We start from the raw sequence: 13,475 nt of genomic DNA, 5'->3' as shown, positions 1-13,475 counted from the left end.
ACACTCTATGTCAAGAAGCCTAGACAAAGAGTGAGCCGCTACTGTCACACTACAATCGCTATGAGATATTATAGAAGAGAGGGGAGATTAACAATGTGTTCTAGACGAGGCGGTTACCAATTTTTTATTTTTTATTTTTATGTTCCCCCCTTATCAAACCATGTGGTACATGGTAGCCCTCCACCTTGAATGTGGATTGTACAATAGCAAATATACCTCTGCCTAGGGTCGTGTGCCCTTCGTTGCATTGGTGGCGATATGTACATATGCGACCGATAACGTGGCGCACTATCGTTTGCGTGTAGAAAAATCAATCGTACTCAGAATCAACGACCAAATAAGGGATTTGACAATGGACAGGCGGATCAATGTTCATGAAAAACATCATTGCGAACAAACAAAAAAAAATTGCAAGTCTAGATCTTACAAGTTTTTTCACAAAGGTTGCAAACTTTCTTGCTAAATTATAGCTAAAATGTATATAATTTTGAAGACTTTGAAAATTAGTATTTAAATATTCACAAGTGAAACCTCAAATTTTGTAATTTCATTGTAGCTATTTGTGGGTTTTCACTGAACACTAGGGCGGATGTGTGCCTTTAAAAGGGCCCACCGAGAAAAATAATTGTTTTACATAAACGGAACGCTAGAATGACAACAAGAGCCGTCTGATCCCATCAAGGTCACAAATGATGGTAGTTGTTTTCACAAAATATTAAAGGAATCATGATAATAATAAAAAATGTGTTTATAATAATTGTAAATATACATTGATTCTTAATGTGATTATACCTATCTATTAATCTATCTATAATACCTTTAATAGAGTTCTCTTAGAGTTGCCACATGGTAGCTCCCAAGCTCCATCACACTTTAGAGATGTATCCCTAGCAGTGTAGGTAATGTGGGTAAGGGTGGCAAAGGCACATGCAGCAAGGGCGATAAAGGGCAAACACATCACAATATTTTTAGATATTCAAGTCCATCTCTAGAGACATAGTTGTTAGCAAAAGGTAAAGAGAGTGAGTTAGAGAGAAAGAATGAGTGTGTGTGTGTGTGTGTGTGTGTGTGTGTGAGAGAGAGAGAGAGAGAGAGAGAGAGGGCTAGAAAGAGAAAGAAACAGGGTTAGAAAGAGAGTTAGAGAAAGGTAAACAGAGTGACTTAGAGAGAGAGAGAGAGAGAGAGAGAGAGAGAGAGAGAGAGAGAGAGAGAGAGAGGTTAAAAAGAGAAAGAAAAGTAGGTTGTGAGAGTTAAAGGGAGGGGGAGAGAGAGTGTGTGAGTGAGGTAGAGAGAGAAACTGAGTGAGTGTTTTTTAAGGGGGGAAAAAGAGGAGAACGAAGAGAGAGAAAGAGAGATAGTAAACTTACTTTAAACAAGATGTTTTTGTTTTGTTTTAAAGGGAAAAAATAAAAAGAGCCAAAGAGAGAGAGAGAGAGAGAGAGAGAGAGAGAGAGGGGCAATCAACCCGCGAAGGCCGGGTCTAGGCCACTTGAGAAGGGAAGAAGGAGGTTTGAGAAGGCTCGGGTAAAATTTGAATTTGGAAGTCTGAAAAGACGTGCAAAGCATGGTTCTACCAACTAGTGATTTTTATTGGAGAATGAATGCATAGTCTATTTTGTTATTTCATGTTCTTTAAAAGGCCCTTGTCAATTTCCATTGGCCTATCTTCATCCATGCACCTCGTATCGCAAGGAGTAGACAACTACTAATATGCCAAGACATGCATGCATGGCCTCTCCATAGATACATTGGCATATTTTCAATACCCCAATCAGCCCCAAGCGATACCAAGGACGAACTTGTAGAGATGGCAATTGGCGAATATATATTCATGATATATTCGTAAGACATGGATGCAGATAAAGACACTCTCTTATGGATGCAACTAAATATTCATGAGACATGGATGCAACTAAAGACACTCTCCTATGGAAGGAGCTTGTATTGAGACCATTTTCTTGCACTAATCGTGTGGGCTAGATTACCACAATGTTGAGTTTGAAGATGGGAGATAAGTGCCACCAATGCTCACACATGGCTGAAATTCAAAAAACCCGGTTGGAAAATCATGTTGCCTTTAATTTTAAGGGATGAAATACGTACAATCCTAGCATTTGTATGATTTTTAGTGATTTGAAACCTAAATCTCGGTTATGCTTAAGCATTGCCTTTAATTTTAAGAGTTGAAAAAAAACTTTTTTTTCGAGCAGAGTGCCACCCAAAGAAGAGGATTGAGTACCATGACAATTTATGTAGGATATGTTACATGCATTTGATTAATCATGCTATCCTTCATGTCAAGCCCTTCTAATGTTTATTCAAAGATAAGGTTTTTGGTCCCTATGTGGGAGGACATGTACTTGCTAGAATAAATTTGTAGAGGGACAAATTTATTCGACCTTCACTTTCACATTTCTCAAGTTGAAGTGGGGTTCGGTGAGTTTCAAAATTCATCAATACTGTTTTTTTATTTTCACAAGCCACAAAGGGTATGTAGAAAATTGTAATGTACTACATCTATGTATCTATGTGGTATTATGTACTGTGTTCTCTGCAATCAAAGTCAACGACAACGTGGCAATGAGCTTGGAGTTGACGGCCACGCGGCGCGTGCTGATTGGCCAAAAACGAACGAGTAGAGAAGCCCCTCTCTCGATCAGACAAAAACATGGCGTTCCAGTCCCCGCTAGCCTTTCCTGCGCCTGCCTTCCCGGCCCATGATGGCATCTTCCATTCCCGTTTCCAAAACCCTAATCCTAACCTCTGCTTCGTCTTAGTAGCTTCTGCAAAGTTTGGCGATGGAGTCCTCCCCCGCCAGCAGATGGATCTCCCTCCTTGAGCACGACCTCCTCGACACTGACCTGCACCACGGTGATGCCCTGCTATGGTGCCCGCAGCAGCAGTCCCTCAGGCTCGCTTCTCTCACCCTAAGTTGTCTGCAACCCTAACCCTAACCCTAACATGCCTGCAACCGTGCCTGCAATCCTAACCTTAAACGTAACCTGCTTGGAACGCTAATCCTCCAAGCCTTACCCTTAAACCTATCCCTACCCTAGTACGAACTTCAAACCTAACCCTAACCGTAAACTTCCGTTCCATCAGTTTTAATCTTCGAAACACTAGTCCTTATCTTTCTTTGCATCTCTAAACTCTAACCCCGCCTCTTTATCTTCAAAACCCTAATTTTAACCCCTACATTTTCCCGTTTTCATCTCATCTTCAAACCATCCTTACTTGCAAACCCTGATTTTTGTTCATTTTCATCTCATCTTCAAACCATGCTTACTTGCAAACTGTAGTTTATTGTGCTCTGAAGCCAATTTTTCTTTCATTTTCTGGTTTGTGCAGTATGGAGAATGATAGCTCTAAAGGGGATTCTCTTAACCAAGACAAATCTTACTCAAGGAAAAGGTCTGGCAAACAAAATCAATCAACAAAGCTGCTTTGTTTAGCTGTATGTGTAGTCATTGGTTATCCTGCCTTCATATGAAATTGATTAGATGTTCTACTTTTTTGTGTATACCATGCACAGGACCAGAGATGAGTGTTCTAGTGGAGCAGGCACAAAAGCTTGTCGGGAGAAAATGCGCAGAGACAGGTTGAATGACAGGTATTGTATATAGCAGCATTGTTTCTTATGCCCCCTACATTGATTTTTATGCCTCATACTTTTGTTAAGGATACTTCATGTATTGTCTTTTATGCCCCCTACTTTGGTTAAGGAGACCATGTTTTTTGGTGACATTCCAAGAGGACAGCCAAGATAGTTAAGTGGCATGCTGCCTGGAATTGTCACATATATCATCCTCAGCATGGATGCCTGTGTCATTACTACTGACGCACCATGAGTGATTATGTGAGTGTTGGCCCTCTTGGATAAAGAGACAGAGGCTGGAGTCACTATGAGACTTGGAGATGCCCATTGCATATAAGTACTAGTGTGCACGAAAAGTTTCCGAGTCTCTGAGGTACTGGCCAAAGAGATTGATAGGTTGGGAATGGAGGAGAAGAGATTGGACAGCAGTGATGGGCATGGAATTTATGGTGGAGATAAAAAGCATGTTTGGGGTGTTTCTTTAATAGCTCCTGCAACAGGATTCCACAGAACTCTTCAAAATCTTGGACCTTACTGCCATGTCATGATGGATGACAAAAACACTTGACATCTTGGGTGTAAGCTTTAAAGAAATAAAGCAGGACCATCAATTCAGATCCAGGAACCTTTTCATTAACAGTTAACCAATTTGTCTTTGAGCCCTTTTAATGCCGTGTCTTAGCTTTTTTAAATTGTAGAGCTGATTTCAGAGATGAATGTTTTCAGGAGTTTGTGGAATCCTTCATTACTCTTCAAAGGCTATCCCATGCCTTCTTTGCAGTTAGCATATTTAGCTGTGTCATTTTTGGTTTAGCAGAGAGAAATGAAACAATGCCTAGCAATCTGTCTTTTCCAATTATCTTGTTCTTCAGAGGATTGTTTATGCTCAGTGCAACAAAGTCATGCAAGCTCTTTTGGACAAGGAGATGCTTCATCATAAAATTGGAAAAATCAAAAGATTACGAGAGTCAAATAGAATCAAGGATTTTTTTTTTTCAGTTGGCCTTTGGCCTAAGATCCTCCCATAGTTACCAAATTTCAGTGTCTGTAGAGAGCCACCCGTAGGCGCTTATTTATCCACCCATAGGCAAACACCTTCACCACTTGAGCTATCACCTCATTGGCATTTTGAGAAATGTTCCAAGAGATTACAAAAATTTCATCAGGCATAATATGCCCTGCCGGCAATCAAATTATGTACTTGCAAACATCCCAATGCACAAGTACTTTTCACACCACAGTAGGGATCATAAGAATCAGGCTGGTCTCTAAGGGTATCTTATCTAGAAAAAGTTTTTTTAAGATTGTAAACCTAGTGGTGCTATGAGAGTGTTTATAGAGAAAGATAAAACAGTGGAAGACCTGCAGAAACGCAATATTACAGTAGCAATCTAATCTAATCTCGTATTAACTCTGAGAGACCAAGCCCAAATGTACAATAGATAGGAGTACAAATGGCTGTTTTGGAAGTTATAAGAGACCAACAACAAAAGAGGAAGCCCAAGTTGATGGAAGACACTGTTAGTCCCCAAACATTGGGGTGTCTTGTATACAGATGGATCATTCGGAAGCTCTTGAGAACTTGAAAAAGGTTCATATCATGGCTACGCATGCAATGATGACAGAAAAAGGTAGGTACAAGGCATCGTTTGTTTGCAACCGGGGACTTAGCACTCCTTTATAGCAAGTTTATAGCTCCCACAATCACTCTTGTCCTTTTACTTGTCTCAACAATGAGAGACTAGTTGAATTTATAGTTCTTGCTTGAGCAAAGCACTTTAAAACTCACTTATAGTCCAAAAAGCATCCTTTTAATAATAAAAGCTCTTCTCTTTTAAATATTTTAAAAGCTTTTAATCTTTTGCTTTCCAAAAGCTTGTCGCATCATTCCAAGCCTATAAGGTGACCTTGTGTTGCTATCTTGCCACGTCATCATCAGCACCATGTCACTGTTTTTTTTAACTTCTTTTCTTTCTTTCTCTTTTTGGGTGCGTTGTGCGTTGTGTTTTTGCATATCAGCAACCTGTATTTGATACTTCGGTAACATCCCCCCCTTCGAGTTATATTAGATAAAACTCCTTGGAGAAACCTTGAGTACAAGTTCTTAGAACTAGAGAGCTCTCTTATCTTTTTAAATGTCTCAACAATGAGAGAATAGCTGAATTTATAGTTCTTGCCCAAAAGCACTTAAGAAAAGTGCTTTAGAACTCACTCATAGTCCAAAAAGCATCTTTTTAATAATAAAAGCTCTCCTCTTTTTAGTATTTTAAAAGCTTTTAATCTTTTGCTTTCCAAAAAATAGTCGCATCATTCCAAGCCCTAAAGGTGACCTTGTGTTGCTATCCTGCCACATGTTAGTGCCATGTCACCATCACCGCATCATTAACGTCACATCACTTTTTTTTTCAAAACTTTTTTTTTAAACTTCCTTTCTTTCTTTCTTTTTTTGGGTGCATTGCGCGTTATGTTTTTACATATCAGCAACCTGTATTTTGATACTTCGGTGACATCCCCCCTCCCCCCCCCCCCCCCCTCTAAGTTATATTAGATAAAACTCCTTGGAGGAGGCTTAAGTACAAGTTCTTAGAGCTAGAGAGCTCTCTTGTCTTTTTACATGTCTTAACAGTAAGAGAATAGCTGAATTTATAGTTCTTGCCCAAAAGCACTTAAGAAAAGCTCTTTAAAACTCACTTATAGTCCAAAAAGCATCTTTTTAATAATAAAAGCTCTTCTCTTTTTAGCATTTAAAAAGCTTTTTATAATCTTTTGCTTTCCAAAAGCTAGTCACATCATTCCAAGTCTGTAAGGTGACCTTGCACTGCTATCTTGCCACATGTCCGAGCCATGTCATCAGCACCCCAAAACTGTGTGCGCGCGCGCATGCGTGTTGCACGTTGCGTTTTTTATATCAACAACCTATATTTTGATACTTCGGTGACATCTCCCCAACTTATTAAACAGTTGTCCTCAATTGTTAGGTCTCTCTTGTTTCTTTCTTTCTTTCTGTGGGCTTAGCTCTTCTCTCTCGCTCTTGAGACATGGTTCTTCATGCGGAATGTCCTCCTTTTCTCTTGTGCTTGGCTTTGGGGAGCATCTTACCCTCATTGTTTTCACCCTTCACATAAAGTGACCTTGGGTTTGACCTCTGTGCAGATATTCCCACCCCTTGCACCTCTAGAGTCGCCCTTAGGCAGGAGTTTCCCAGCATGATTCTCTTCCTGTCAAGATCAACAAGCACCCGTTATATGTCAGAAGACACAAACACTTGCACACATGCTCATCCTTGGGTTTAACCAGGCGTCCTCAACCCTTGGCACACACACACAAATATGCTCACAAGCATAAATCAAATAAACAAATGAATGCACAAACAATTCTTTGGGTTTGACACCAATTTCTTGGTTTTTGCACCAGTTCCTACTGGAGTCCAACTACCCATGTCAATGTCTGATTATGGTAGATTAATATCCATGTACACAGTTCTGATTTCCTTCACTGATAAACACTGCCTTCACCATGAGATGGCTAGTCCCATGACTCTTGGTTCAGTCTCAAAGTTGCTCCTTTTGGATACAACTTGGACAACAACCCTCAAGTTCTAGAATACTCAATTCCCTGCAGTGGAATATAAATTGAGCATTCTCCTTTGTTCCTGGTTCCTCGGATGTCAAAATACAAAGGCCAGTTACAAAGGTCTATCTTTTATAGTGGTATAAAAACAATGATCGTTGCCAATGAAGATGGCCCAAAATACCTTTGTTCTCTCCGCAAATGACTTGGAAAATAACCAGAAGACTCACCAGGCAGCCAATCTGTTAGACATCATCCCCTACTTGCTGGCTTCCTATTTGGTGTCCTATTTTAGCCTCTAGGGCTGACCATGTTAGTCATAGGGGCTGGTCACCTCTCACTCATATTTTACCCATATTTATTTCCCATTTTATGGTCTTGGGATTTTCCCCAGTCGTGGAGGTCTTTTATCCCTAGTCAGCTGCCTTCATGTAGAGGTATATATAGCCGGCATGCCTCCCTCATATTTTACTGCTTGCATTGCTTGCCTAGCTTGTCTAGCTGCAGTCCCTCACTTACGAGGTTCTCCCCTCTTGCTCGGGACATGTATTCATTTTGATGATGATATTGAGAGCAGGTTCTCACCTGTGTTTCCTCTCCATCTTTCTCTCTCTCTCTCCCTCCTGTGTTTCCACTTTCCCTTCTTCCGCTGCACATTCTATCATGGTATCAGAGCGCCGGTGATTTTCAGCGTTGGATGCTCCCTCCTATACCTCTTCATATCTGTGTTTTTTCTGCCCCTGGACAGACCTGCGTTTTTGCGTTTTCAGCAAGGGCAGCAGCACATAGGTTGCTGCATTTTTCTTCGGGTGGCTGTCTACAGCAGTTTTCAGCAATTCTCAGCGTTCATACCCCCCCTGTAGTGCTGGTCGCATGTTTTGAACAGGCCAACAGCAGCATATTTGCTGTGTTTTTTTTCTTCTACAGGTTTCTGATGCTGATTTGCTGATCTGAGGCTTGGGTGTACCTCTTTCTTCTGCGTTTCCAGATTCAGCCCGTTCTACAGCCCCTTATACCTCTGCGTTTTCAGATTTGCAGCCATGGTTGCTGCGTTTTTTCTGAACCGATCTTGCTGGTAGCTCTACCTTCAACTGGGCTTCATCTATTGGACCCGAAGGTACCTTCTCTTCAGCGTTTTTCCTCATAGGAGGTGTGGACACTGGTTGGCCTGAATTTTCAGGTTTGTAGCCCTTGTTTGGCTGCGTTTTCTTCTCCAGTGGACACAGATCACTTGCAGAGGGGGTTTCTTGATTGGATTCTGGCTTTGGAGGCACTTTGGTACTTGAGGAGGATTCTGAATTTCTGATTTCAGTCAGCGTTTTGCTGATTTTGGAGCATCTATACCTGTGTTTTGTTCACGGTTTCCCGGTTTCTACATGTTCCTTGCCTTCGGTTGGCGGTGGAGTGCTATTTTTGCTGGATAGCGGTGTTTTGGCTGCGTTTTGCTTCCCATAGGAGTTTTCTACACTCAGAGGGGGCCTTTCTCCAGCTACTTCACTTGAGGATCAGTTTCGGGAGCTGTGCTGTATCTGTGGAGACATTCTTCTTTGACAGGAGTTTACAGTTATTTGGAGGAGAGCAGTGATCTTTTCAGAGATCCTGAGCAGAGTTTATTTTGTCCGAGCTTGTGTTCTTTGCAGTATTTGCAGAACAAGGAGGGTGTTTTGCCCTTTTGCGGTGTGATCCTTTCACATGGATCTTTTATATGTTGCTGATTATTGGGATCTGGTTCTACTTCTGGTACAGTCTTCTGCTATCTGTGATGCTTTTGAGGACTTTGTTGCCACTACAATTTATATTCCTGCTTCCCTTCCTCATTGTGAGGAGTCTACCTCTGCCTCTCTTTGTGATGCTTTTGAGGATGCCCCTCCCCCTGCCTATTCTGATGGCTTGTTGTTTTGGAGGATGGTTTTTTGGACCCGGTGGGATGCTTTGGATCTGTGGTTGCTAACCGTGCCTGGGGCACAGTGGTACTTCCAGAGTTTTTTGGATTTGGATCAGAATCAGGTTGGGCTTGTACCAGTCCGACGATATCATTTTCCAGAGGGGGATGTGGAGTCCTTTCATCTTGCGATGCCCACCTCAATGGCGTGTACTTATGTACAGCATTGGGCAACTCATGTTATGGAGTTTGAGCAGATGGACCCCATATTTTCTACAGAGTCTTTACATCTTGCGATGCCGACCTTTTCAGAGGATGCTTTTATACAGCATTTGGCTACTCTTGGTACAGAGTTGGAGCAGATTGACTCTATTTCTTTTGAGGGTTCCAGTGAGGAGCAGTTTGCTTCTCCCAGGATTGATTATATACAGGATCTGATCTTGGTTGGTTATGAGGTTTTTCATACCTTCTCCAGGCTGGATACACGACATTCGACTTCGGGGAGTGTTCTTACACTTGGGTTTGGAACCATTATTTGGAGCAGCACGTCGCAACCTATATGGTTGTTTTCTTCCAGAGGAACGGTGTACCTGGCAGCTTGTTCTGTTGCTTTTGCCGCTGAGTTGCTGAGGAGATTGCTTGTGGAGCTTTCTTGGTACCTGTTTCTGCAGTCTTTCATCTTTGATCGAGGACGGCGTCTCTGGCTTCTTGGAGTTTGCTCAGCATCCGGTGCTGAGAGGGGGTGTTAGACATCATCCCCTACTTGCTGGCTTCCTATTTGGTGTCCTATTTTAGCCTCTAGGGCTGACCATGTTAGTCATAGGGGCTGGTCACCTCTCACTCATATTTTACCCATATTTATTTCCCATTTTATGGTCTTGGGATTTTCCCCAGTCGTGGAGGTCTTTTATCCCTAGTCAGCTGCCTTCATGTAGAGGTATATATAGCCGGCATGCCTCCCTCATATTTTACTGCTTGCATTGCTTGCCTAGCTTGTCTAGCTGCAGTCCCTCACTTACGAGGTTCTCCCCTCTTGCTCGGGACATGTATTCATTTTGATGATGATATTGAGAGCAGGTTCTCACCTGTGTTTCCTCTCCATCTTTCTCTCTCTCTCTCCCTCCTGTGTTTCCACTTTCCCTTCTTCCGCTGCACCTCTCTCTCTCCCTCCTGTGTTTCCACTTTCCCTTCTTCCGCTGCACATTCTATCACAATCAACTAAATTGCTGCTCCTTTATCTTCACCAAGCCTTGATAGAGATTATGTATAACCTATTCCTCCGTTCTTGTATTTGGAAAGAGGTCAAAACAGCCCCAACTCTGCCCACAGCACTTGGACAACCCAGCTTTGCAAAAATTGATGGTGGGATAATCTCACTCAGATAGCATGATCCATAGTGATTAAATTAAACACATCAGTGGACTCTGGAGACATCAACTCATACAAGGTATCATAGCAAAAGGAAAGACGGTTGAAGATCTGAAAGACTTGTGTATCTGGGCAAAGTTTCTGTCACCACAGTTCTGCTGCACCACTCTGAAATAACTGAGCTATTTGTTGAGTTGTGTGGCACCTTATTACAGGGCCCGGAGTGCATTATGATGACAGAGGTATATTAAATAAAACACATCAATGGACTCTGGAGACATCAACTCATACAAGGTATCATAGCAAAAGTGAAAGACTGTTGAAGATCTGAAAGACTTGTGTATCAGGGCAACGTTTCTCACACCACACTTCTGCTGCACCACTCTGAAAGAACTGAGCTATTTGTCAGGTTGTGTGGCACCTTATATCAGGGCCTTGAGTGCATTATGTTGACTGAGGTATGCATCAAATTGGTTTCTTGAATTGGCTGCATGTAGAAATGCGTCTACGCTTGACTTGTCGATGCCATGTGCTTTTCTCCATGGGAGACTCACATGCAACATCTAGACTTCCTTTTTCACAAGTTACTTACAAGGACATACTTACATTCAGCTTCTTCTGAAGAATGTGTTTATCCCGATAGGAAGCTACCACTTCAAATGAATTTTGACTGGAATTTTTTGTTTATGCTGTATAGGTTTATGGAGCTGAGTGCAGTTCTTGAGCCTGACAAGCCCCCGAAGACAGATAAAGCTTCAATCCTTCGGGATGCAGCTAGGATCTTGGGCCAGCTTCGGGTGGAGACACAACAACTGAAAGATGCAAATTATCAGCTTCAAGAGACTGTCAAGGAGTTGAAGGTTTCTAGTCTATCACCTTCTCCCTCTAGACTAGATCATGTTAAATATTAACCATATTGCTCTCTTTTTATCTCCAATTGTTTGAGTACCTTTTGATATTTTTTTGAACATCAGGCTGAGAAGATTGAGCTCCGGGATGAAAAGCTGAGCTTAAAATCAGAAAAGGAAAGATTAGAGAAGCATTTGAAGACTGTAAATGCTGTTCCAGGCTATGGTGTGCCACATCCTTCAGCAGTGCATGCAGCAGCTGTTTCAGCTTATTCTTCTCCAAACCACCCTCATGCAACTAAATCAAATTCATTTTCCGAGGTTCCGTTTTCTTTAACAATGTCACAGTGGATGCATCCAGCAACAGTCGACATTTCAAACGATCATGTTCTCAGGCCACCAGTTGCTTAAAGTGTACTCTCTAGTTTAAGGGCTAGGGTGTAGGTAATGAATGGGACCATTACTGCTCAGCATGAGTCTTGGACTAATGGCCAAGTGTGTAATATCAATATGGTAGTGTGTTGGCCTAATGCATGCACATTATTATGTATATATTGAAACCATATAACTCTCATAATTTGAAGCTGATTTTGTGTTTGCCCTTTTCTTTCAATAGAGTTTTGGTCAACTATCCAAAGGTTGAACAACGAAGGCAAGCATGTCCAGGAGAGGGGTCCTCTAGCCCCTCTACTCTTTCCAAGGGAGAATGATCTATCCGAACTCTCATCTAGTCTCCTGTTTGTCTCCTTTATCATGATAAGCTGAAATCTCTTAAGACCTCATATGCTAATAGCCTATAGGGGGGGTCTCCAATGGAGTTAAAGATCATTGGTGGTAGCATGTTTTGTATGTCCTCCTTTGGTGTGAGACTTCTCAATAACACAAATGAACCTTTAAAACACATATGTAAGAAACATACCTGTTTTTTGAGAAACAAATAGCAGCAAGAACCCCTGAAAAGCCTTTGCTGCACATTCCATACCCTCCTGGAAATTGTCCTCACGTGCTTCTCTGTTACAATACAAGCTCAATTGGTTATTGCTGATGCTTCGATGCGCCGACGCTTCACCTCATTGAAATTGATGTTACAAGAAACTTTTGTGCAGTGTAAGAACTCAGGAATACCTGGGCTAAACAACAAATCCTAGAAACCCATACGCAAGGGGTTGGAAACCCTCATATGATAGCTCTCAAGTGTAGGTAGTAGCCGTGTAATATCATTGCTTGCTAATCAGTGGTGCAAGAACAAAAATTGGTAGGTAGTATTAGTTTCTAAAAAGAATTCTAGCTTAATACAAGTGAATGTGGATACAAATCTTCTAGCCTTCGCGATTAGTTGACTAAATATCTGCCTCATTCTCAAGAAAGCATATTTTCCTATATGGACTTACGGCCCCGGACCCGTATTCAGCTCCTTGCAGTGGAAGTGGATAAAAGCTGAATACCACATTCATGACAGTGTATGGTGGTCCCCCTCAGCGGGTCACAGCCCTCACTGTTTGACAACGTGCCCGTTGGCAAGTAAGCCCTCCCTTTAGCGTAATTTAAAAGCTTTAGCTCATGGACATCTCATGAGTTTGAAATAAAAGAAGTACGTATTCCAAAATAGGGCCCCTTGCTTGGCATTCAAAAGTTGGTACTTCTAGCATTCGTTGGTGCGTGTGATGCCTTGCATGCCACTCTCTTTCTGGTCTCTCTTGTGCATCACAGCACAGCTAATACAATAACACAACACTGAGCCGGAACGATCGGCTCCCCATAGGAACTTCTTTATTCACATAGAAGCTTTTACAAGATTCCAAGGTGCGGGTGTGAACAACACCAGATCTTTCCACAAACTTCCTCAGCAAACACTTGCATAGGAATAAAAACACAATCTTGTGTCTCCAAAACAGTCCCTGATTTGGCCCAGCTGCTGTACCACTGTACAACCTGAGCAAAAAAGGAGAGAAGTCCTTCCTGGCCATTGTATGGCCTGCCCACAGTACTTTGATAAGTCCACGATCCACGAAGATCCTCCCAAAATCTGTGCAAAGGTAGTTCAAAAACAGCCCTCTAAACTGTCCGAAACAAGAGAGAGAAAAGCCGCCTACTGCCCACTATATGTCTGGTGTAAGGGAAAGAGAGTGATAATTTGCCCACTGCCCTCGGTATGGCTATAGCAATCTGACCAGTCAGCTCCCCCTTCTGTACGGCCAGCAAACTGGCAAGA

General features: G+C 42.0%; 1 protein-coding gene and 1 long non-coding RNA gene across 4 annotated transcripts; one reads left to right on the top strand and one right to left on the bottom strand.

Moving 5' to 3' along the window:
* The first annotated feature begins 2,669 nt into the window (after positions 1-2,669).
* LOC147634796 (transcription factor ILR3-like) lies at positions 2,670-11,861 on the top strand. Of its 2 annotated transcripts, none has more exons than XM_086803972.1 (5): positions 2,670-2,911; positions 3,349-3,411; positions 3,533-3,610; positions 11,113-11,275; positions 11,390-11,861. In XM_086803972.1, exons 1-5 carry the CDS (start codon positions 2,799-2,801, stop codon positions 11,672-11,674), a joined length of 702 nt encoding a protein of 233 aa, XP_086660098.1. In that variant the 5' UTR covers positions 2,670-2,798; the 3' UTR covers positions 11,675-11,861. The 2 variants fall into 2 exon arrangements, with proteins under 2 accessions (XP_086660098.1, XP_086660099.1); XM_086803973.1 differs by having other exon boundaries at positions 2,726-2,931.
* Positions 6,470-12,878, bottom strand: LOC147634795 (uncharacterized). 2 transcript variants are annotated; one of them, XR_015266800.1, is made up of 3 exons: positions 12,389-12,878; positions 12,183-12,274; positions 6,470-6,813 (listed from the first exon to the last, which is right to left on the bottom strand). It is a non-coding gene; the product is annotated as an uncharacterized LOC147634795 (long non-coding RNA). The 2 variants fall into 2 exon arrangements; XR_015266801.1 differs by lacking the exon at positions 12,389-12,878 and having other exon boundaries at positions 12,183-12,293.
* Between the last annotated feature and the right edge of the window lie 597 nt (positions 12,879-13,475).

This window comes from Cibotium barometz, chromosome 10, assembly GCF_041138505.1.
Source record: "Cibotium barometz isolate CiBa-2024 chromosome 10, ASM4113850v1, whole genome shotgun sequence".
NCBI classification, from domain to species: Eukaryota; Viridiplantae; Streptophyta; class Polypodiopsida; order Cyatheales; family Cibotiaceae; genus Cibotium; species Cibotium barometz.
This window is presented reverse-complemented; position numbering and strand designations above follow the sequence as displayed.

Coding starts and splice junctions, on each gene's coding strand:
- LOC147634796 (XM_086803972.1), top strand. CDS start 2,799: ATGGAGTCCTCCCCCGCCAGCAGATGGATCTCCCTCCTTGAGCACGAC. Junction 3,412..3,532: donor AAATCTTACTCAAGGAAAAG/GTCTGGCAAACA, acceptor TACCATGCACAG/GACCAGAGATGAGTGTTCTA. Junction 11,276..11,389: donor AGACTGTCAAGGAGTTGAAG/GTTTCTAGTCTA, acceptor TTTGAACATCAG/GCTGAGAAGATTGAGCTCCG.